A 26,346-nucleotide genomic window follows, 5' to 3' on the forward strand; every position below is an offset into this window, starting at 1 on the left:
TAGATACGCTTTAATTGTAAGACAACCCCTTAAAATGAAACGAAAAATCTCCCAAAAACTTTTCTACATAATCCTATTTCAGCTTAAATCTCTGGCACTTGTTACCAAAACCGAGAATAAAACTAATCACGGAACATGTATATATTTTAGTTGCCCCAAAGCGAGAAATCTTCTCAAGCCCTCCCTCTCCCTGTCTCTTTCACTGCCCAGATATGCCCCTCTCTTTCCGACCACGATAGACCAACTGGGCAAACAAGTTGAAGAGCTAAAACGCAATGCGAACAAACAACAACATCTGTGGGATAAAACTAAATAAAAGTGAACAACAAGTTCCAATAAGAAACACACTCACACGCACACCAATGCACCGGACGAAGAAGCAACATCCACACACACCCACACATCCCACACACAATAATTTCCGGTTCAATTAAACGCTTGTTTATTTATTTATTTATACGTAGCTTCTACGGGTGTTCCACTTTGGGGTGCGAGGGGCTTGAGATATTAAGGAGGACGAAACGTGGTGTTTTCGATTTAATTGTGGGGGCATAGACTTGAAGGAAGAAGCAAAATGAGACCAAAGAAATTCCACTAATTTGTTTATGAATGAACTTGGCCCACAGAGAAGGCAAAGCAAAAAATATGGCCCAAATGTCAAAGATAAAAATATATTTTTTTATTTATTTCGTTTGGGGAATATTTCTGCTTACGCATGTAGGCAAGTAAGTCGTTAGTAATCAATTTATTGTAATAAATGATGAAGAATGCACATCAAATTTAAAATACTACAGCCGTTTACAACTAAGAAAACACCTTGGAAATGGTTAATCCTGTCAGGAAACTCGCGACCTTCGAACGGATTTGCAAAGTGGTTAAAGGCGAATGCCGGAGGCGAAATTTATGCAGCCGTAAGAGCGGGGAAATTGCTGAAGGGGGCAAAGGGGTTAAGGAAACTGGAGAAGATATGCGGCGGCTAAGGGGTTATTCAGGAGGCAGGAAGACAAGGGCAACTAACCGCAAAATGATTGCATACTTTAATGGGCGAAGCACTTAGGCCGCCTCCTTCACCCCTCACTCAGCCCTTCTTCACTCCTTCGCAACCCATTCCCAACCCCTTCTTCCCTCTTCTTGCACTTTCTCCGCTGTTGTCTCGATTTCCTCGTTTCCGCTGTAAAATTGCATCAGTAAAAATAGCGTAAAAATTGAATAAAACTAACTGGAAGAGAAAAAGTGGGCGGGAAATGGGCGTGAGCAACGCATAAATGTGAAAGGTTAGACTTGCAATGCGTGTCAGGAATGCAAGAGAGCCGCCGAGAGCGAGTGGAGAAAGGGGTTACAGAAAGCAGCGGCCAAAGAAAAGGGTTAAGTGCTTACTCATACTTTGTGGCTTATGGAATGCAAAAGCAAAGAACAGCTTACGGGGAGAAAGTAGAGAGATAGCGGCAGAGAAAGTGGAGGGTAAAACGAGCCAAAGGAGGCTGCTAAGTGCCCAAAGGCATTCCCCGCCCTCGCAGGTCACAGGAAATGCCTGAAACGAGATGGTTGGAGAATGCTAACCTTTCACAAAGAATTTGAATTCCAGGTGTTAAAAATAAAGTTCAAACTCGCCAAATATTTCAGTACAAATAAGTGAGTGAGAGGAAGAAGTTCCTTATAAAAAAGGTAAAACTAATAAGTAATCAATTGCAAAATATAATTTAAAAGCTTTTATAAAAACAAAACATTTATAGTACATTAATATTTAACATTTTTTGGTTAACATAATAGTTTTCCCCTCATTAATTTCTAACCTTTAAGTATTATTTTTTCTGTACCTAGTTTATTTTCCATGTGTTTACCTATTTTTCTCAGTCTACAAAGGCTAGCATTCAATTAGGATTAACCCCAAACTAACAGTCGATCAACGGAAGAAATAAAGTGCAATCAAGGCTGAGCTTGACTGACAATCAGGACAAACTAGAGAACCGCAAGGTTAACAAAAATGTACTTCACCTCCAAACAAACCGCCAGCCAGCGCCTCGAACACGTTATATACCTTTCGTATCCCAATCTAAGCAGATAAACAAACTCAAGGACTGCACCATTATACCCCCGAAAAATCCACAAACATTTGGCTAGAAGCGAATACAACAAGGAAAGTGCAAAGGCAACATAGAAATCACATTGCACTCAAAAAGGCTATCGAGTAATTTACACACACAGGGTCACAAAGGAAGCAAGTAGTAAAACCCAATGAAAAACCGTGAAAAGCGGCGAAAACAAAAAAAACGCAATGCGAAATGCACAAAAAACCAAAATATACGAGGTGCTATAAAAAATGTTACAAATGACTGTTAAGTGAATGTTAAGAGGGAAACCCTTAACAGGGGGAGAGAGGAAATAAGGATAAAGAGAGCGCAGGATGCAGAGCGCAGGCTCTCATTTCCGCTTTCGTGACGTCGTCGGTGACGTTGCATAGAAAAATGCGAAAATGCGTGTGCAGCAGGAAGCGAGAAAAACCGAAAAGCGTGACAAAAAAGCCTCAAGCTGCGTTTCTTTTTCTGTGCCTGAGATTTTTCTTTGAGAGCCGCCTAGCCTAATGAGCGGAAGGAAACCCCGAACGAGTGAGGTGGGAAAATTGTGGGTGCTGGGGACAGGTTGGCGATTGACAGTTGAAGTGCATTGAAAGGAAAGGGGATCGACTGGAGAATACTACAGAGCACTGACAACTACCACAAAACTTGTGTAAACTTTCTTAAATTAGTCAAGAACTTTCGTAAACCAACTTTCAAACTTCCCAAGAAACACACAATGTTTGGACGAACTTTTAAAGATGAAAAAATATAACTTTTTATTAAGGTAGACTAAAAGTTATCATAAAACTTTAATTGAAAAGGTGATAGAATGTTGAGAAAGCTAATAGAATTTAATATTTATTTTATTAAATTAACTGAAATAAGCCATCAATTAATTTCGTAGTACGAATACACTCATGATTTATCTCCCGGGAATATTTCGCATTTCACAACGCATGCCTTTGCCACTCGGTTTACTTACTCATTTGCACATTCAAATTTACACTGGTAAAGAGGCTATTAATAAGGGAAAAATAGAGATTAATGCTTAATGTACTATATATATTTTTATAGAAATGTAAGACTAAGTGGAAATTGTAGAGGTTTCAATCATTTTAAAATGTGTCAAAAAGTATGCAGCAAAATATTTTGTGGTGTACTCTTTTCAAAAGAATATACCTTAAAAGTTACAATGCATATTTATTTAAAGTCTCATTATTTTCAAAATAATAAAGGTTTCAGAAATGAAGACCAAAAATGTTTGATAAAGTCAAATCGTTTTAAAATGTGTCTAAAAGTATGCACCAAAATATTTTATGTCAACATCTTTTCAAAAGCATACACTCAGTCTCATTATTTGTAATATATATTGGCATAAGATGATGAAAGGGTTGCACAAAGAAGATCATAGATACTTGAAACTTTCTATTTAATGATATTAGTAAATTATATTTAGTTCTTTTCTGTGTATTCACATACTCGTATTCAACACTTGATTCGTTCCTACCTTTGAAACAAGCACAACCCATGATGTAGCCCATCATCAGCGAGGCTTTGATGTCGCCCTTCAAGCTGATTCGCTTGTCTCCCAATTAACTTTATATCCTTTCGAATTTATTTTCGATTCCTTGAAGTTGTTGTTATTGGTGATTTTGTTGGTGTTGTATTTGCAGTTGTTGATTTTGGAGTCTTGAAAAAGTGAACGACATTGGGAACGAGGTGAGTTGAAAATGGCAGTTATGGGAATAAACCTAATCTTTTGCTCACTGTCTTTTCGGCCATGTATTATTTAGCACGCAATCTGGGTTTATGGGGCCTTGGCGTCGGACCTTATCACTGTTAACGGTTAACGGGAATTTATGCAATAAGCCCCATGAAACTTTTATTTATTATTGCACACCGCACATTGAGGACACGCACAAACTTAATTCACACTTGACTTTATCACATATTCTAGTTGTTGATTGGTGTTTCGTAGTTGATTGGTGTTGTTGTCTATAGCTAATAAAGCCTTTCGAACTGATATCGCACTACGTTTTGCGCTCTTTTTAAGGTTCATAAGTATATTGATTATCACTTAAAATTGGTTGGGGTTTCTTATGTCGCGTTGCTTTTGGTCTTGCCTCTCCGATTGCTTTTCTTTATTTGGCTCTCCCCGCTAGGAATTATCTTTGTGCGATGATTGTGGAAAATTTACTCATTCTCGATGATTTCACTCGTTGCCATTCTGTGTCTCGCCGTCTTTTTGTTGCTTTTGTCAATTGTGCGTTTGCATTTTATAATTTATTTTACTTGATTGTGCAGTTGTTGTGGTTGGTGTTTGTTGGATTTTAATTTATAATATCACAAAAGAGAATCTCTGGCACGCCGGCAGGAACCAATTAAAATTGTTATTAATAATTACGTGAAATTAATCATAAACATTTAAGGAAGCTGTAAACGCTTTTTGTGCTTGTATTTCGGTTTGGGAAATCATATATTGGGGTTGATAATGATGAAAGAGACGAATAGCAGAGGGCATTTACTCGGAAATTGTATTTATTTATAGCAGGAGGATCAAAATGCGTCAAAGCCGAGAGTTTAAATTGGTTATTAAACTCATAAAAAACGAATGTCATTGATTTCTGAACATTAAAATAATAAAACAAAAAAACTTCATTACTCAAAATTACCCAAAAAAAATCTGTATTTTGGTCGAGAAAATAAAAGTAATGATCCAAAAATTGAATGGCATAGCTTTCTGAACTCGTAATAAATTTTCCAATCAATTGGCATTCACACCTAAAAATTTTAATTTTGACCAATTTTTGCAAAAATATATGCTGCTACCCCTTTTAAAAAAAGGTAAAATATGCGAAAATTTTAAGTTTCCTGGATTAGTTACAAAACGACTCCAATCAATTATATAGCTTGTTAGATTTTCAAATCAGCGCGTATTTTTGTTTCTGGATTATTTTTGACCAAGTTACACAAATTAATTTAATTAATTTAATTAATTAAAATTATTAGTCTTTTGGGTGACAAAAATATAGCATAGCATAGCTTGCTGAACTCGCAAGGAAATTTCCAATCAATTGGCATTCACACCCAAAAAATTTAATTTTTTACCAATATTCGCAAAAAAAAGGACGATGCTACTCTTTTCAAAAAAGTCAAAATTTTCAATTTTTTCAGTTTTTTGAATCTGCAAAAAATGGATCTGATTATTACCTAGCTTATTAGGTGCCTAAAACAGTGAGTTTTTTAGATTTCGGACGATTTTTGACTAAGTTACATAAAAAAAAGCTACAACAAATACTGTCTTTATCAAAATGTTGGGTTTTTAGTTTCCACCAAATACTTCAAAATAATGTAATTGGTATTTCGATATTCACAAAACAGGACGATGAAACTGGAATTCTTAGACGCAAATTCTTCAAAACCTAATTTCTTTTAAAAAGCTATCTTTCAGAAGAAAACCAAGTGTTTGGTTAAATAATTGGTTTACAACGATGTTATTCATCACACTTTTAAATCTATTCATTAAATACAAAGAAAATACATTTTACGCAATCAACTCTGGGCCCTCGAAAACACTCATGACCACTTTACACACGGTTTAAATTTCCGTAGCAACTTTAAAATGGCAATGCCAGCCACTTGAAAGCCACTGGCCCGAATTGTGGCCATATTTGCTTAAACAAGCAGCCCATTGTCCATAAATAAGCGGCAGACACAAGCAAAAACACTAGCCGAGAAACTGTCAGTGGCCCAAATTGATAAAGATTATCCCAAAGCCAATGCGACAGGCACGGGCCGATGCCGCAAACGAAAAGGCATATATGTGTGCAAAAAGAAAACAGCCAGAGGGCGGAAAAACTGTGACTGCATTGATCAGAAGTCCGCCCACAAAGATTTCAATTCAAACTGCGCGTAATGGTAATGGTAATGGGACTGACTTCACTCGGCGGGGTTCTGAGAACAAATAAGCTTGAAAAATGAGAAATGAGAAACGAAATACCAGAAGTTGCAGTGAGACAAATTTCTCGCCAGCCAATTGTTCATAATTAAACACACAGACTTCGAAACGAACATGGGAAATCAACGGGCGGCCAAACGACCACATCAAGTATACGCCACCATAAAAGTGAATTTTTTGCGCGCGAGAATTATAATTGATGGCGCCCACATTCTGCTACCAATATCTCTTCCATATCTCGCCTTCCGTCGCAGTGTGGATTTTACGGCCCCGGCTGGAGGTCAGTAGCACAGGCCCCATGCTTCCAGAGGTGAACAATTTCAGGGGAACGGGGGGCAAGACATTGACATTGTCATCATTCGACTTTTATGGCGCCTTTAAAAATGTATCTCGAAATTGTTGCCATCGCTGGGGCGAAGATGGCGAAATGCGAGATGAGTAGCAAGTGGAGGAAGTGAAATTGCGAGTGGGAAAACGAATTCAGAACACCCTTAAAATCTTATAAAGATTAAAATTTAGAACAATTTGTAGAAGTTTTTAGGTAATTTCAACTAACATAGGCAAGTTTTTTCGACATAGATTTTACAGATCATTAAAATTAATTTATTTTGATTTTTATAATATATTTCTTAAGTATTCTTCAGTTGTATTCTCTTCAACTAAATATTTTCCCATATCCTAAAATAATATTTTTTCAACTTTTTTGTAATTTTCTTCAAAAACCTGTAGGCCCCAACAACCAGTAGAGTATAAATGCAAAATGAAAAATGAAAAACCGAAAGATTTTTGTGTGTTGCTCAGTTTGTTTTTCGCCCATTTGCTCTTTAGCTCTGCCTTTGGCAGTATGTTTACACTGGGGGAATGCGAAAACAATAAATCGGAAGAACGGCGAAAAGAATTTCCTAATTAATGAGCTCGAGGGTCGAGCCGGCCGAAATACTTGTATACTTGTATATCCTGAGAAATATAAATTTGAACAACAAATTAGCTCGGGCCCACCCACCAGCCCTCCCGCTGGCCAAGTGGAAAGACAACAGGGGCAGAGCTCCAAAGTAATGGCCAGAAAAATGCGAAAGCGAACCCTGTTTAGTCATTTGCATGTGTTGTCTGCCGAACAGGAACCGGATATCCAAATGTCGGAATTACGAGCGTCGGACATGCAACCGAAAAATACATACGTATACGTGGAAATGGGAGTGGTCGTCGGAACACGTCTCTATTTGGTCACCCCGATTGGACTATATTGACTCTGCCCCAGTCCAGAATTTCTTTTTTCTGGATTTTAATTAGCCAAATTAAATTCGCCTGCAAACAGAACACAGCTGTGAATGAAAATCGATTTAGCGCTGGCGACTTTGCACATTAATTTCCATTTTAATAGAGAGATATTGTCCGTCCGCCGGGAGGGTAAACAAATTGAAACGAATTCATTCATCAGGTGACCTCAACTAATGAGCCGGTCAGCCCGAACAAATAAAGCAAGAAAACCGAACGCAGGTGGAATGTCTGGAAAACTTGAATAAAGCCGTACATTTATTTGACCTTTTATAGCTACGCTTAAAATTAATAATCATTAATTTAATCTAGATACAAATTCAAAAAAACATGCTTGGTGAGATCTTCAAGAATGGAGAAATAGAGCCCAGACTAATATTAAACAGCCAGCTTGGCCAATTTCGCTCTGAGGCAAGACACTTCCATTGGCCCCCTCTAATTGCATTATCATGCTGAGTCAATTAGGTATTGTGTACACTATATAAAGAAGATATTCACACATATATGCCTTATCTGCGACTATGCGGTTCTAATGTGATTTCGCTTTAGGAAAGAGCCCAAACAAGAAGAGAATCTTTATTAGATTAAAGTGCGGCGATTCGTAGAAAACTCGCCATGGGGATGGAAAAAGTAAATATTGTACAATAAATTATATATCTCTGGTTAGGTAAATATTTTATCACCCATTATGTATCATCATACGAAAGCAAATATTGTCTCATAAATTGTTAGGGTTCCCCTACCCTATGTGATTTCTTACATTTTGTTTGCAGTTCCGTTGTGCAAATATTTAACTTGGCAATGTATCAGTTCTATAGGGGCTTCTACTGCTACTTATAAAACCAAACTATGGTTATGTTTTGAAGTAAATGTTGTCTAATAAAATTTAGAATCTCCCAATGAGCGCCTCATTTATGTGGCTATAATTTAACACCCTGGAAAGACAAATGCTCTATAATAAATTATTCACCTATATACAAGCACATATCTCCATTCGCGGAGCCGATATCTCTGCGCTGCCAGTTCAATATACCCTTATCTATTTAAGCAAACTTTCATTTTTCTTTCAGTGGTCATTAACTCTAAGCACTGGGCCATAAAAATGAAACTAATGGCCATAACTCACTTAGGTAAGTCCCCAGCGGGAAAAATAACAAGAAAAAAGAGAGCAACAGGACGCCCCGTGGACGCAGGATGAGTGTTCACTGTACGGCGCACTCTCGTTACAAAGTGCGTGACCTAGCCCAACACCGACTGGAAATTGTTTTTCTCAGCGGGCAGGGCTATCAGTTTGATGACTGACACTATTACACAAAGTCGAGGAACTCGAGCTCAACATGATTCATCAGTGGATAATCTAAAAAATAAACATTACAGAAAATGAATATAAAAAATGCCATGAAAAGGCAATTTGTTAGTCAAATGATTTTGAAATCAAAGCACTCATACACTCGCAAGCAGACTCTTCACACGGATGCACAGCAGGGATGCAATGGGAAAACAAACAGGAAAAAGGTGATCGACCTTGCCATGGGGGAAAATGCTGGAAAAAATTAAGAGGACAGGATATCCTCCCAAAAAGTCGCATCAAAAATTTACAAAATATTTAAAAGTGTATTAAAGCTATGCCATTAAATATTTATAAGCAATTTCCACGGTTTGACATTTAAAAGACGAAATTGTTAATCCTTTTGAAAGCAAAAATTTTAAAAACAATGCAAAACAAAGAACAGGGAGAGAAATACAGGGATATAGCCGGAGAGCGGTGAGAAAGGAAAACAAAGGGAGAGAAATAAGCACGGAGAAAGAGAGACTTGCAGAGAAGCCGAGAGAGAGAGAGAGCCGCCCAATGGTAGGCCACACTTTTCCCAGCCGTCAACGCTGCGTATGCGTAATGTGAGCGAACAGTCAACCGAAAGTGGAATGGCGGAAAATTAAAGTTTGCCGCACGCCCCTGTCGCCCCCTTTACATTTTTTTGTAGCATTTCCCACCCCCCTTGCGCCGCCCCCTTTTTCGACAGCTCCAACGACTTCCTGACGTGCAGGCGAGCGCAATTTATGGCGTGGCAATGCGTACGGCTGGGAAAAGGGGGCCAGGAAAGGAGCAGGGGTGCCGCCCAAGGGGGATTCCAAAAGGCAACACCCTGTAGACGGACACCGGGGTGTCCTTCTCTAAGCTAGACCATAAAAACATTTATATTCATCACGTTAAGTGGACATTTTTCACGTGGAATCCCCAAATTCCGGAAACTATCTAGCTTTTGGTTTAGGAAGTTACTTAAAAACGTTCATGGTTCGCAAAAAGTGTAGGAAACTTAACTAACCAAAATAAAAAATATTAAACATAAATATATATTCATATCATAGGAACTGCTTTAATAATAACTAATTAACTTGATATTTTTCCCTTTTAAAAGCTTTCAAAAACCTAAAAAAGAATTAAGACAACACTACGTATGAGTGATGTCCACCAAAAAGCTGTTCTTTATTCCCATTTTCCTTTTGTATACCTTTAATTAAAAGTAAGAAATATAAAGATATCACCCTGTTTTCACAGACATACATAAATTAGGCTGCATGTTTGGCCAGGGAAAAGTGGGCGGCAGAAGTTCAAGCGTGTTTAATTTGCCTTCTTGCACTTTTCCTCTCTTTTTAGCCCTAATGCACTCGCATGTTGCATTTGCACAAAAATTTCCTTTTTCGTGTTTTTCCTTTTTGGAACAAAAATATTTTTGTTTCGCTTTTGTGGGCTTTGTTCGTCGGCGAAACGAAGGAAAATACAAGAGGCAAATGTTTTCCTTTTTTTGTGATTTTTTTCCCCAGCAGGTTCATTTGGTTTGTTGTTTGTTTTATGATTTTGTGGGTGGCGCTGACGAAGCGTTCTCTTCTTCCCTGATTTTCCCCCTGCTTTTGTTGTTTTGCTCAGTCAATTTAAATTGCATTTATTCAAATTTCGTTGACAAGGCTTGCGGTTGCAAAGAATGCAATGACTTGGCAGGGAACTTTTAAGTAGAGGTTTTCATGGGGAAATCAAAAAGATTAGCAGGTGGCTTTTTCAAAAAAAAAACTTAGGGTCTGAAAATTCCTCTAGAAACTAAAACAAATAGCCAAGTGCAAAAACACAATTTTAAAATAATTTAATTTAATTTTTATCTGCTAAACGAAAGTGTTTGTCATTGTATTTGTTAAGGAACCCCCGTTTTTAACTGGAAAGACTGTATAAATGTGACTAATGGGGATAGTTCATATTTTCAGTGATTAAAAACATATTTTTAGCAGCTCAAATAAAGATAATATATTTCTAAGTTGCCTTTTTCAACCCGATCTCCTTGAATTAAGCTGTGAAAATATGGAAATTCTTCATTGAACCGGTTTTAGTCTATCAAAACATGATTAATACTTAAATATACGCCAAATGTTGTTTTTTATACAAACATTTAGCATCATATATAGCACTTTAAATATTGTGTTATTAAATATTTTATATTTTTTCCCTTTCCTACTTCATCTTTAATATTTTTTCTGCTAATTTTGTATACCCCAAGATGACTTTAAAAGTGAACAGTGGCCTTTCTAAGCAACTGTCGGCTTTTGTTTACCATCAGTGCCGCCTTAAAAACCTTGTTTGCCATGCATTAGTAGGCAAATTCCTTCACCCAGCTTTCGATGGACACTTGATTTCCACTCCTAGACATTCCCATTCACGGCTGATTGATAGCTGCAGCATTTTATGAGCGGTAGTTCGCGACTACTTCCTCGTCGGCGTTTGTTTACCCTCGAGTTGGGGTTTTGGACCTGAGGGAACCGGCGTATCGCCCATGTGACTCCGAAAATACAAGCACAAAGGGCGAAAGGTAAACAGGGGGTCAAGATATTTAGCTGCAATTACTTTTGCGCATTGTTATTAACCACTTCACTATTATTGCTAGGCATTTGCTATGTACACGGGTAAATTACGTATTATTTATAAAGCACTTTACTCGCATGGTTCTGCGGTAACATCTACTATTTCCTATGCCGATTTTTGTTGATTTTTCGGCTGTTTTTTGTGTTGTTATTTGCTATATATATTATTTTATTCGACGGACGCGACGAGAACGCGTTATAATGTTAACTGAACTGGATGAGAACTGAATCGAATGGAATCGGGTTTCCTATAAAAATGCCCCAACGAGTCCGAAGAGAGCGGCGAAGAGAGGGAATGGAGGAACTGGCGATGAAAGAGTAAGCTCCCCCGCTCTTGCAGAAGTCGAAATATAAAATAAACAAAAGCGCAAAACGTGCGCAGACTGTGCGAGAGAGAGGGCGCGAGAGATGTAACCATATGCCGGTTGCAGCCTCTCTGCGGGAGCGAAAGAGAGGGGTATTCGCGGCCAGAAAGAGAGGGCAACACCCAAATGCAAACGACAATAAAAAGCTTCAAAGTTAAGTCAACAAGGCAGCGGCATGAAATTTTAATAGTCATCAAAAATGAAAACAAACTGGACGATGAATGTACGTGGCTGTGCTAATTATCAGAAGAATATAAAGATGGAGATGAAAACAGAAGCCCAAGACTCTGGAGATTCCACAGTAGCAGCGCTTTATGCCCCCCCAAGTGCTATGCGAAGTCTGCCAGGCATCCCTACATTTTTCACTTACAGTCTGCCTCTCCTAAAGCCACTCCAAATTGAGTTTACCAAATGTATTTTAAAATAAATTTAAAATTGTATATTACATTGATAAAATATAATATATATATATATATATATATATTTTTTTTTTTTATATAAAAATTGTTGAAAAAAATGTTAATCTGAGAAAATTGAGATAGGATAAATTAAAAAAGTTTCGGTTTCCAAAAATGTCACACTGTTTCATATAAATTAAAATCCTAGTTATATGACAGTCATAATTCGAGTACCCACTGTATTTGCCTGAGAAACCCATTTTCTTACTTTAACATGCGATAAACTTTTGGTAAACTGCCGTAAGTGCTCAGAAAAGATTTGAAAAATGAAAAAGCAAACACGAACAGAGTATTTGCATATCTACATATCCACACTACCGTGTGTGCGTGGGCGACCCTTAACTAGGCGTTAACTGAGCTTAAATGGGCTTTAAGTGTCCCTAATTTATGGCTTATGTTGATGACGAAAACCAGAGAATCATACAGTTATGGTTAATACCCACATTGTGCACCCAACTTAGTCATATTTTATTATTTTTCAAGGGCATTTCGACTATAATACTTTTTTTCGTAAATATATATATTTTAATTTCATATTTCGAGAAAAACTCGATCTTAACTTCATTCCATATTTCCTTATATGCACGAACTGCTTGCTTTAATAGAATGAACTGCTTTAAGAAAACTATAAATAATATTATGTTGCATACTTTCCGGACGTTAGTAAAATGCATGTAAGAAACGTGTAGATATCATAAAATATATCTTAAAAATATAATATTCTCCCTTTGAGATACCTTTTGAGATGATCGTGTAAAATATATTAAGGGAAATTCGAGGATTGCAAGAATGGTATTTTCTTTGGCGGCCCACCAACGGCACTACTTAACAACTTAACTTCCTTAAAATAATTCATATTTCTTATTGAACACTCACCGTTATTGTTGCTGATGGCGAATCGCTGCTGCAGCTGCTGTGCCAGCGCCTGGTGGTGCTGGGCCAGCGGGGTCAAGGGTGGTGGCGGCTGACCCACGCCCAGTTGCTGTGGCGCCGACTGCGAATGCGGAACGCCGCCGCTCTGGGAGGACGTGTCCGAGGAGCCGTCGCCACCTCCGCCGCCCACGCCGCCCACACCCACAAGGCCATTGGCCAGGGCATTCTGCGGATTCTGTCCGTTGAACTGCTGCACGGAGATCGAGTTGGGAAGCCCCTGGTTCAGCTGCTGCTGGGCGGCGGAGATGAGCGGATTGCCGGCGGTGCCGTAGGTGGTGGCATTTATGGAATTGTTGGCCTGGCTCATGGAATTATTGTGGACGGCTGAGTTCAGCAGGGAGCCGTTGGCGGTGGCCCCACTGTTGCTGCTGTTGTAATACGACTCCTCGCCTGTGAATCAAAAAGGCATAATCAGTGGCATGTCATAATTGAATCTTTAGAAATTTGCACCTCTCAGACTGCTCTTTGCTTATATTGCAAGAAAAAGTAACAGGGAATTATTAGAAAGAAATGGTTGAACGTTCTGAAATGACTTATCTTATATTTTACTTTATTTTCTAATACTAATTTCATTTGAAGAATTATGGTGTAGGCTGATTACTTTCCTATTTATATTTAAATAAAATAAACTAAAAATTTAAAGCTAACGAATTTATATGAATTTTTTCTGTCTAACGGCACGTAAGCGTTTTAACTTTTTTCCGAAAAAAGGAATAAATTAACAATTTTAAGGTAACTTACTTATCTAAATTTATTTTATTACTTTTAAACTACGAAAAAACACACTCCAATGGTTTGTGTCCAGGCTTAAGCTCAAGCAGGACTTAAACCGCTTTCTTCTGACGAAAGCCTTTCGCTGGGTGGCGCCCTCTGTCGCCGAGTGGCGGCCAAAACTGCTTGCTTTGCCTGCCGCAAGCAGCTCAACGTTGAGGTAGGCTCGAAATTCTTGCTATAAAAATCCGCCCGTCCCCCTTTATTTCCCGCTTTCACACAACCTCATTTGAATGCATTTCGCGTTTTATTGTGGAAAGGCTTCTTCTTGTCTTGTTTCCCCTTGGCTGCCTACAGCTGCCCGTGGGCATGGACAATTAGCCGCCACTGATTAATTGACATTTAGCGGAAAGTCGCGACTGTGCGACGAGACAGCAACTCGTAAAGTCCGCTGACAAGGCGCCTCCTTGAGGTGACACTCCCCCATTGTCGCCTTATCTAACTCCTTCGCCTGCTACACTAAAAAAATATTAACTTTATGGGAAAAAGTCCTAGTTCTCATGTCTAATTTTAAATTGTCACCCATGACATATTAAAAAACTAAAGTTATAGATGTTTGGTTGGAGTTTTTTTTTAAGGCCACCAATGACATTTTTGAATTGTCTGCCATGGCAGTGACATTCATGACAATTGTTAAATTGTCACCCATCACAAATTAAATAATACATTAAATATCAACTAATTTGATATGCTAAAAATACTAACGATTCGCGTAACTTTGGAAAGCAATTTTCCCATTTTTTGTATCAACCAGTCACAACATGTCACCCATGCCATTTTTAAATTGTCATTCATGACATATCACCAACCTAACCAAGTGCGGACAGGTAACGCTGTTTGATTGGGGGTTGAAGTTATTAATGTCACCAATGACATTTTTGAGTTCTTGAGAGCCGTTCTAGAAGTGCATTTAAAGCTTTGGAATAGTATTTATTCATTAAACAAATATTTATTAGATGCTATATTTCTAACACAGGTCGATTCTGTGTAGCCCCCCTTACTTTTCCTCATTCAACATAGCCCGGCCAATTGACGAGCTGCCTGTCGCAACTCAAGCGGAAGGAAGACGCTTCTTCTTTGGCTAGCAAACAATTTAGCAGAGTGCTAACCTGTCTAGTTACGCACAGTGGTGGTGTGAGGCGTTTTCGACGGGGCATATCACACTATAAGCCATGGTTATATCGTGCGTGGCTTATGGCCAATTTCCGTTATGCTTGCGCTTGCTTTTGTTGCTCCTCTGGCTAAGCCGTAAGCAAAACTTGCCAACAATTGGCAGCCAACAAAAAGTTTTGTTGCACATGGCAAAAAAAAGAAGCAATACAGAAGAAATAAAAGCAAAGCAAAAATATAACAAAGAAGGAAAAGGGGAGGGGGTCTCCAAAAACTTGTGGAAATAATCAGCAAGTTAATTTGTGCGCTTGGCACGCATTAAGAGATTCAACAAATGTAAGTGTTAATGTTTTCGTTGGGGGTTTCTTTGGAACTCGTGGTATTACTTTGAAATTATACTGAACTTCAGAAACAAAGTGTTTTCTTTACTAACTTAAACTTTAAACAACCCCTTTTGTATATGATCCTGAAGAATTCGCGTTTTCGTGAATTCAAATTTTTTAGTGAAAATAAAATAAATACTATTCTAAACACCTTTGCATTTCTTAGAAGAAAATTGACCTTCCTATGAAACTAATAATTTGCTAAGCTAAAACTCACCTGGTTCTGGAATATTGCCCAGGGGACTCTCTGGCAGTAGAATCCCCTTTTGCACTAGCTCATCACGATTGGCACGCACAGAAATCTTACGCTCCAAAGCTGTTGGGAAATACGAAACAAATATATATAAATTTCTAAAGTAAAATAAATTTCAAGAACTCACATTTGGAGGCCGCCTCGAACTTCTCGCTCTTCTTTTTCCGCCGCCACTTCCAGGGCTTGAAGAACCTGCCCAGGGCACTGAGTTTGCTCTTCCTCTCCAAGGGCGGGGTCCTGGTGCCCGACCCCAGGCTATTTGTGCGTATAGCGGCTCCATTCTGTTTCTTAGCTGCAATCGAAAATGAAAACGAAGAGGGGCAATTAGCAATTAGCATACATGGCGAACATTTCAATGGACACGCTCTTGCGGAAACGGAAGCAGGCCTTCCCCCATTTTGGGCCACCGGTTATTAAACGGACGCATTCCACGCCCCTTTACCGCTATTGTGGCGGAATGTTGTTTTTCGTTTTCGTTTTTTTTTTTTAAGCTGCCGCGGAAAATATGTGGCAAACTGCTAGGTAAACTATTATGGCCTTTGTTGCACTTTTATGCGATTGTGCTATCATTAATTAGCTGCTTTGGAAACTAGGTACTCAGTAATGGTTTTTATGTACAGCAAAATGAGACAAAAATGCGTTTATTTCAGCTCATTACAAATTACAATTAAAAGCATATTATAATACTATAAAATCACAAACAGAAAATGTAATATTTATTAAACATACATGTGATAAGTACTTTCATTTCCCCTTTATAAAATAAACTCCCCTTTCACCCTTTGAACAACAGATAAATTTTCGATTGAACGCAACGGGTTTATAGATTTATTCTTAGCCATTTTCGTCACTCAAGCGAAAGAAGACTCCCAGGGGAAACCCCTTTATTTCTCTTCCAACTGGACAAATATTTAAATTCCGTTTGTGCTATTCGAGGCTCCATGTCAGTTTGCTTTGGGAAATCTCTTGGCCAAACAATTGATGTGGGGAAATGGAGGAATACACAGGGAAACCCAAGCAAAAGTATGGAGATAAGCAAAAGAAAAGTCAATAAAAACAGCACTAGATATGTCGACTCATTCCGGAGCTGGACCCCACCAAACCCGCCCACTTCTCCCCTGCCATTGATGCTGCCTTTCAGATAAGCTTTGGCGTACAATATGGAGCATAAAAAATACACCCACATGTGGAAAAACTCTGAAGTGCTGCCTGCATTGAAGCGTTGAAATTAGGCTACCTGAGAATAGGAGAAAAAGAGGGACTTTGAGGTAAAAAATGCAAAGGAAAACAAGTGGGAGGGGGTGGCAACTGTAAAACTACTGCAAATGGGCTAACAACTATTTGGCTTCATGATCTTCTTACCATAACTGGGCTTCCCTCGCTGCGACTGCTCCAATTGCGGTCATTTGTTGGTCAACAGCAGCCAGTTGTCAGTTACATAATAAAAAGCGAGGGAAGGGGCACAGAAGAAGTCCAGCATCTTTAAGATACTTCTGGTTCGGGTTTTGAGTATCTCGCAAATGTGTGTCACTTTGAGGGAATTACTTTTGCCAACAACAGACGCCCCACAAAGCACAACAGCTAGGAAATTCTTTGACTCATTTCGATTGGCGCCAAGCGAAGAAATTTTCGGAGAGGTGGGGGGAAATTGCGGAAAATACCCGGAAAATGGGGTGACAAATTTTTGGGGTGAACATATTTGTTTACTAGGAAATTGTGGCGGTGTATAGGGAATCTTTATTCTCTCTAAAGATCCAGGAAAAATTATATTTTATACAACTTGAAAGATTTTATTATATCAAAAGCATCTTATGAAATTTTAAAACAATATCAAATTAGTAATTGCTTTTATTCACATCCAAAGCAAACGAATAAATTAGTTCCCGTGCTATTCACTTTGTTTGTTATTTGTTTTCAATTCATTCACTCATATGGCTGCATCTTCCCACACAGCAGTTAATTAATTTCAAACTAATACGTTTCCCACCCAAAAGGCCATAAAACCAGCATACCCACTGTCTGGGCAAACAAATTACACGTCATCAGAATCTCAGCACGAGACCAGAAATTGTTAAGGCGAAATGGCAATTTCGGACTCGTCTCTCCCAATTTCCGCGGCGGTTCCCCTTTATTTTTATGGCCCAAAGGGAAAACCAAATACAAAATCAGCCAAATAAAGTAACGTATATGCAAAAACAACAAAAAAACACACTACAATAAACAACGCAGTCGACGTTGTCGTCATTATAATACTTTTATTTCATTTTTTCTGTGGGGCGAAACCGGTTTTGGTAGCTCCGTCGACGTTTGAATGAATGCAGCTTCCAAGACTTTGGCTTTTAAAAAAAGCGTCAACATACACAACAACAAGTACAACAAAGGCGAGTGAAGGGCGCGGCAAAAACAACAATAAAACAACAACAAAATCACAAAGAGTAATGCTATGCGAACGCGTGGAAAACGGGTTTTCGCGAAAGTTGTTGTCATTGTTCGCCCGTTGTTGCTATTATTGTTGCCGCTGCTATTCTCGCTTGAGCGGCATTTTTTCACTGTTACAGTAAAGCGTGGCCAAAAAAAATATTTTATTAAAAAAATAATAAAGCATTGTCTTTTTTAAATGTTAAATAGGTGATCTTTCATTTTAAAGTACAAACATATTTTAATAACATTTATTTATTTATATTTATTTAGTTTGTAACCTTGTAAAAAAATATTTTTTAAAATATTGGTTCTAAATAATATATCATCAGTAATTTTCATCGAAGTCCCACTGTATTTGGTTTCGAATTTTTCGGGGCGCCCGCCAGATTCGCTTGAGGCCAAAACCGAGACAGTTAAGGAGGCAGAGAGAAAAGCCAAGAAATATGGCTGGCTCTGGCTGGAAAAATGTTTTCTTCTCATTGTTGTAGGTACTCGTATGCTACAAGATGCTCGGAACCTCAAAGGGGGGACCAGGGCACAAAAAACACAGCGCACAGGGCAAAAACAAGCCATAAACTGGCAGCCGAAAGTCAAGGAGTAAAAGTATGAAAACATCCATTCGATATGCGCGGATAAACTATTACGAACACAAGGATTATGAATGTTCAAGACGGATTTATGCAAAAGGGTTTGAGAGGGACGGATTTCCACTTGAATTTGCATTTACAAGCCAAAGAAAATGTTTCGGTTGCTATGCTATTTTATTCTATTTTTAACTAGACATTCGAATTCCTCAGTCTTGGGAAAATTCCCTTCGACATATTTATTTAAAATGCCTCTTTGGGGCTTCGTCTGTAAAATAAACCCCTGATGATACAAGTCTAGCACGATCTCTGGTAGATACACATTTGAATGCCGTTCTATGTAAAATGTCAATTGGCGTGATCCACTTTCAAGCGCACTACTCGCTTATAAATAAACAAAAATCGTCGCTGATAACTACACCGCAAACACGAAGAATAACTATAACAACAACGCCGGACGGCTAACAATAACATGGGGGAATTTATTTGCGCAACGTGATGTGCTCAACAATTTGTTAAAATAACACAAAAAAAGAGCTGAGAAAAAACATAAGCCGGGGGATTTTGAGCACCTAACAAAGTCAAAGATATATAAATTATTTCTACGACTTATCGCATGCTACAAAATGTGTACTTCGGCTGGCGAATAAATTACGCCAAAAGCAAAAGTCGAGGGAAAAATAGAAGACAGAGGTTGACACAACATGTCAGAGCTGAAATCCCACAAAAGAGCAAGCCAAAAGTTAATTACAACGAAAAAGAGTGATGTTTTCGGTGGTGGGTGCGTGAGAAAATGTCCTAAGCAAATGGTAATGCACTTTTTATTTGCGCCTTAAATATTTCACAAAACTTTCTTGTAGTAATATTATCATTTTTCCATTTAATAAATCACTAAAAAACACAACTTCATATGAATAACTGGCTCATCTCTAAGATTAGGCCATCGAGAGTGATGGCCAAAATGTCAGCCAGGTCGAAGCCTTTGGCGAAAAGTGAAACACTGGCGAAGAAAAGAAAAAGTGTAACAAATTGTGTGAAAAGAAAATTGGATTTTCTCTAATTTGCACCTCATGCTAATATAAAATAGATGTCTTGTGGCATTTTACTTTATTTTTTGAAGGTTATTCGCCGCTAATTGAAGCCAGGCAATGGCAATTACAAGCGAATTGAATGCGGCAATTTGTGGGCCCGGTCTAATGGCGATTTGATTGCAATATGAAGCCTGAAATTAAATGTAATCGTGTGCAATCGCTTGGGGGCAAGTGAAAGGGGTGGAATTTTGGGGGACAGGTCACGCCTCGCGGCACGTAGTTGGGCAAGGTATCGAAAGAGCATCGAAGCACTGGAACACCAGCCAGCGAATGCACATGTACAAAATTTTAAAATCGCATTGCGTATACGCAACGTTGCGCAGCAAAGGGAAACATGGGCGGGGTGTGTTCGAATTTGAATTTGTGTATTTTTGTGGGCTTTTCGTGAATGAACCGAGGCATTGAGGCATAGCCTAGTCATCGCCAATGACAAAATCCGCTTCACTTTACACCGTCCATCGATAGTTGTTGACATTGAGTCCCAGTGACAGCTATGACTATGGAAATTATATAGAATTACTTGATTACTAAATACTAAAAATAACAGTAAGTTTGGTATATAAGAAAACATAATTTAAGAAGAGAAAATTGATATTTTCTCAAAAGCAATTTACTAAACATTTAACTTGTTTCCTCAGTATCCCCATACTTTTAAGAACATATTTTCCTAGGAATATTTTACAATTTTTAAATATATTCAGCAATCTGCCAAAAATTATTTCTAAACATCTAATAATATCTTTTAAAAATTTACCTATCAAAACAACTTACTAAACATTTAGTTTCATTCCATGGAATTCGTACAAGTGTATGCCTGTATTTTCAAGAACATATATTCTTAAAACAATAAAATTTCAATGGGTTATCACCAATAAATTTAATTATGTGCATCCAATTAAAGTGATTAAATATTTATAAATAACTCCAGCAGTCAGCTAAAATTATTCCTGAACATCCAATAACATCTTTCACCTGTCACGTGTCACTCGAGATTTATTGCCATCGAATTCGAGTGGAATATCGCCATAGAAACGTATCGTTTTAAACCATCCGATTCACCTGCACCCAGGCAATCAAAGTTCTGCCCGAACATTCCTCGGCTGCAGCTAATTGTATCCCATAGCAGGCGCAATTCCCATTATTTCCCGGCAATTTGCCGGCGTCTGTGTCAAAGTCAATTATGAAACCAATTTCAGAAATGATTCCCGGCTTCTCTGTTTCTCTGCTCCGCCATTTCTCCATGTTTCTCCATTTCTCCCCATGCGAGAATATATGAGAGCACGTAATTGCTCGAAATTCGTGTGGCTAACAATTGCTCAAACTAAGCGGAGAAGAAGACTTTATGAATAATGGAATGGCAATGAATCATGCGACGATCGAACGAATGAACAATAACAAATGCATATTAAATGCTTGGCCATAAATCGTTAAAGACTTTGCAGCTGCTTCTTTTTACCCCCCTTTTTTTAGCTTTTGTAATATCCCTCATACGACTAGTTGGACATTTGTAAAACGCACGCAGCTAATTGCATTGACATTTGACATCTTCCGAAGGGCTTTATAAATAGAAATGAACATCGTCATCGGCTTAATTGACTTGTGAGGAGGAAAAGTTGAGGGGAAGCTCTCAAGGGCTGCGTTTCGGATTTCCACATATTACAATTTATGGAAATATATTTTGTTATCCCCATTCAAACAAGGTTCAATGCCCTCTTGTCTGCCAAATCAGATGTAAGGAAAATATTTACTCACAACTTAGCAGCCAAGTTTAAAAAGTAAATAAAGCCCCCAGGCAAGACAAATAAAAGTTGTTATTCTATATTAGCATAAAACTACGTGTAATGACCAAAATGAATTTCATTCGTGGGCCTATCCGAAATAAAACTGAACTTCAATTTGAACAGACAGCTATGTTTAATAAAAATCCTTGAACAATTTTTCGCTGCTATTTGGCATTTGTTTAATCAGCTCGCAAAATAATTTGCAGAAATGTGTGTCAGGGCTATTCAACTTGAAATTATATTTTAAATTGCTGTTTGGTTTTTTGCTGGCGAACAAGAGAGAATTTTTGCATTCCCGGAACAGCTATTCGTTGTGTTCTTAAAATAAATAAAGAGCTCTTTAAGCCAAATTCAGATAACCATTTCAATTTTAAGCTACCGTTTAAGCTAAGAACCAGCTGAATTTATATTAGTATTTATTACTTTTTTTATGAGAATCTTAAATAAAAATAAAAAAATTGTCAGTTTTCTAATTTGCCTTTGCTAAGTGCCTAGAAGTTGTCTAGTAATTTGCATACAAATTTTACGACATTTATGACAAAATAGCAAGTTAGCAAACAGAATAAATTGCTTTAAATACCGTATCTTAACTTACACCTATTATTAACTTACTCAACTAATAGCTCATCTCCAATTGGCTGTAAAACTTTACGCCGACTAAGCGCATCCCAAATATCAATATCTGTTGAATGAGTATTGCTGAATGTAAATTCCCAACACGAAGACAAACTTTAACTCCAGTTAATTGATATTTTCTGCAATTGATGCAAACAGTTTTTCGCATTCGGAAAACTTTGTCCGCTTTTGAGTGGCAAACTTTCCAACTGTCAAATTGGCCAACAGCCAGACAGATAAGGGAAACTCTGGGGAAAGGCGGGAAAATCGGGGGAAAGTCGAGGGGAGGAATATGGCAACTCAAACAGAATCTGACACCTGGACAAAGTCTGCTCGGATGTCTGCACAGGATGATAATAACGACGCTGACGATTTTGACAGTCGACGGAAATGAGCAACAAACTTTGACACATTTTGCCCAGACTGTACTCAAGACAAGATATTTGTCCAGCCAGCGGAAGATACAGATAGACAGGGTAAATATTAAAGAGAGACGGCCAAGTGAAATCAATTTTGAAATGGTCCGGGCTCCGAAAACTCTTGACCTGCTATGCAGCTTCCTCTGTCTGGCCATCACTTGCAGTTCTTACTCATTAATTAAGTGCAGCAGCCAGATGAAAACTGACAGATACAAATCTGAATACATAAATGCACTGAAAAGCGAATTTTATGATTTTAAAAACCTTGACAATTAAAAGAAACAAAAGGAAATTAAACAAAAGTTTTCATTTTAAATTCTCATCTTATAATAAATCTAAGTATTCGTACTTATTATTTCTTATATATTAATTAAGAATTTACTGTAAAATTAAAAGTTGATTTCCCTTTTTTTTCATTTATACATTCTTTTATAATTAATAAATATTTTCTTGATTTTTTAAGCCTTTTTTACAATGCACCGTATACAGATTCACACACTTTTATTCACAAATAAATGTTCAGCCATTAACAACAAGTAAATTGCAATCTTTGTGGAACGAAGTTGAGTTCTTTTGAAGGCACAACTTTTTTGTGTTGAACTCTGTCGATTGACCGATTAACATAAACATTTTCCTGATTAATGGCCGTCGAGTTGGCTTTATGTTTTTATTTGGCCTGGGTGCGGTCCATCCATTTCGATCGATCATTGTTCGTCGGAACTATGGGACAAATATACAGCCAGCCATACTCATAGAATTCAGCATACTCCGGGCCAAGTTAGTGGCACTAGGTGAGGTCATTACAGACGTTAGTCCATCAATCATATCCCTTGGTTCATCAATGGGTCAGGGCTTCGATTTGTTGCCGGGCTTCTAACTTTATTGTTGAAGTTTTTTGTCCGAAGAGCTGCCAGGTGAACGTGTTAAAACGCTTTCAAAACTTGTTAAACGAAGTTTAAGCTGAACTTTGGTTCCCAAATGAATAGGTCTTCAAGATAATGTCAGGTGGTGGCAGCGGAAATTAGTTTTAACGAGAATTAATAATAAAAAGCAGGCTTTTTATTGTTAGAGGTTTTTTATTTATGCTGGCTCCACCTTAATTTTACCAAATTCTTGGCAACTGACAAAGTACTCAGCTATCTGTCTATTTCCCAATCGTCCGGCAAATAAATACTTATCAATCATGGGTAAACTCACGTTTTATGCAAACAACTCTTATCTGGCCAAAGCCAAAACCACATTTACAAAAAAAAGCCAAAGAACCGCGCTGGATGACTAAGAATGCCGAATGAACTAAAGAATACGATTTTTTATCGCACCTTGAAACCAAAGACGAGAAGAAAAAATCACTTTAGGAGCGCCAAATATTTCTCACTTTGCCGATGAAGTTGATAATCATCTACAATAATCATCAGTAATCATTTCTAGCCGGGACCAATTAGCACCTCCGATTTAAAGACACCTCCACGAGCCCGCCAAGAGGCTTACGTAAGAACTTCGGATTCGAGATTGTATAATTGTGGGCGTCACTTCCCTTCGGCAGACAGGCCAAAAATAGAAGAATTTTAATCAGCCAAACACTTCGACGCCGAAAATATTGATTAATACCGTTCGATTGGGGCCCAATAAATTCATAAAAAACCATGACCAAAAATTTCGGCTGTCAATCGGCTGTGTGCGAGAACAATAAAAACTAATTTTGGATGCCAGAAATGAGGGGCTAAAAGAGTAAAGGATGCGCAGGACACGCAGATTCCAGCAGGTCCATTGTATACCTGTCTTTTATGAAGTATAAATAGCGCAACAGAGGACTCAGCCCCAGTGACAAAAGCCTGAGAGTTCTTTTTATCCCACTGTAAGCCCACTTCATGTGTCAAGTTTCAAGTTCCCCATTAACCCTACCTTTGAAAAAGTCGGAAAAAGGGTTTCTTTGAATGAAGGCTTTCGACATTCCTGGGAGGATTTTTTCAGCACTTAAAAGATAATAATAATATATATAATAATAATTAAAAGAATATTATGGTGTTTAAAATATTTTTAAGTCAAAGAAAACTGCTTTGGTTTCTGGGACCCCTTTTAATAGTCTTTTTTTTAAATATATTTTAAGCGAAAAAAATCTTATATTGGATTAAATTAAAATACAAAACATTACAAAATTTTAAAATTTTTAATCAAATATATTATTAGTTATGGAATTTAGATTTTAAAATACTTTTTACCAAAGAAAACCTAATTTTTTAACATTCCCCAATGGGTTAAAAAAATTATTCTTTGCATATGTGCCCCCCCGTCTTTGTTATTATTATTTCTGCTACCGTTTCGACTACTTTGTATGGTTTTTTTCAGCACTCTGTCGGCTCTCGACTCCAAACAACCCGACTGCCGCCTCATTTCAGCACTCCACTTTTATAGCTACTGTTTTTTACGGCTAATGGGCAGTAACTGTAGATCTGACAGCGAAATTGGCGTGCAAATTGAAAATAGAAAAACGCGAAAAAAACGGGGAACCAGAATTGAATCGGCTCCAATGAAATTTTAGGTGAAGCCTCGACATTGTACAGAGTTTATGGCCTGATTATGGGTTAGGCGTATTCGAAAAATGGAAGAGAAAACACACTAGAACAACAGCTTATTGATTTGCACAGCTGTATTAAAAAAAGGGGAGCACGGAGGTGTAGGAATTTTCCACAAGAAGTATTTTGCGCCAGGGGAAATGAAATGGACATTCTGATGAATCGAAACGAAATTGAAAAACGCTTTCAGGTGGCCCAAGTGCAAGGGGATAGGCAGTTAGTTCGATTTATGCTTTATTGAAGGCAATTTGTTGTTTGCCTTTTTTCGAGCCAGTAATTGAACATCGTAAATTGCCAACGCCAATTTTTTTCCCCCGGTTTTTTGCTATTGATTTTACAATTTTAGCAGTCATGGGAAAGAATACACAAGTCATTGTTGGGGGAAAACTTTTAATTCGCAGATCAGTTGATGACCAGGCCGTACATATATGGGCTGCTGTTATATAAATGTTTGACAGCCTCACACATCACATTGCCAGCAACGAAAGTAACGAGTAACAAACAGCCCGACTTAATCGACAGTAATTTTATATAAAAAATTGCAAAAATATTCAAGGAATGCGGCTAAGCCAAAAGCAGTCAAACAGCAATAACAAAAAGTGAAAAACAAGAAACAAAGACGTTGACTTCGACACATGCACAGCAAACAATTTGATACAGCTCTGTGGTTAGCCACAATGCGGCAATAAATACCTTTTAATTATTTAGAGGCATTTGTTACGAGCCAAACTTCTGGTAAGTAAAGGGTGAGTGATAGCACCTTGTATACATATTTTTTACAATTTGTATTTTATAACACAAACTCCTTTCTTGCATAGATGTTATATATAAAGTGGCAAACAAATCTATAACAATTACTTTGACACCCCCGACTAAACTGTCTATTTAATATCACATCAATCAAGATCAAAATCAAAACCTAGGCTTGTCAAACTAAGATGTATGCTTCAATTTCTCGCTGTGCACCCATTGACGAGCACCTGTTTATACGTTCAACCTCCTCACATAACCAAAGTGAATCATCGACTCTGGTTTGACACACTGAATTGGCCCACACTCCATCTCGTATCTGGTTTTATTTTACTTTTCCCGACACGTGCCCCCAAAGGCAGACGCATTAAAAGCCCATTTCAATTCGCCACTTGAACTTGAAATCTTCAGCAGAAACTGAGGCAGAGACAAAGGCAAAGGCAAAGCATTTTAATTGCATCTTTAAATGCCAATAATGTGAGAAGCTCCCTCAAAAACTTAGCTAACTTGGCTAAAAATAGACAACGAGCTCACTCTGTGGCTCTTGTTTTTTATATTTTATTATTGCTTTCCTCGGCATTTCTCTCGGCTCGAATTAAGTCTGCTTTGATTGATGATGCCCGATTATGAGTCACTCAACTCG

General features: G+C 37.9%; 1 protein-coding gene and 1 long non-coding RNA gene across 10 annotated transcripts in view; one reads left to right on the forward strand and one right to left on the reverse strand.

The window, feature by feature from the left end:
• Window positions 1-26,346, reverse strand: part of LOC108034793 (protein nutcracker) — a 102,336-nt gene that overhangs the window by 43,183 nt on the left and 32,807 nt on the right. For 8 of the 9 annotated variants that reach the window (XM_017109787.3, XM_017109785.3, XM_017109784.2 and 5 more), the window contains 3 exons: window positions 15,597-15,761; window positions 15,434-15,532; window positions 12,896-13,342 (listed from right to left, as the gene is read on the reverse strand). In XM_017109787.3, coding sequence (XP_016965276.1) covers window positions 12,896-13,342; window positions 15,434-15,532; window positions 15,597-15,761 — 711 coding nt within the window. Of the gene's footprint in view, window positions 1-3,564; window positions 4,417-11,179; window positions 11,396-12,895; window positions 13,343-15,433; window positions 15,533-15,596; window positions 15,762-26,346 lie in introns of those variants that run through there. The other variant, XM_017109790.3, reaches the window with a different exon arrangement.
• LOC108034796 (uncharacterized) lies at window positions 6,180-8,932 on the forward strand. Its single transcript, XR_001768740.3, has 3 exons — window positions 6,180-7,542; window positions 7,603-7,755; window positions 8,361-8,932. It is a non-coding gene; the product is annotated as an uncharacterized LOC108034796 (long non-coding RNA).

Source organism: Drosophila biarmipes, chromosome 3L (assembly GCF_025231255.1).
Source record: "Drosophila biarmipes strain raj3 chromosome 3L, RU_DBia_V1.1, whole genome shotgun sequence".
Classification (NCBI taxonomy): domain Eukaryota; kingdom Metazoa; phylum Arthropoda; class Insecta; order Diptera; family Drosophilidae; genus Drosophila; species Drosophila biarmipes.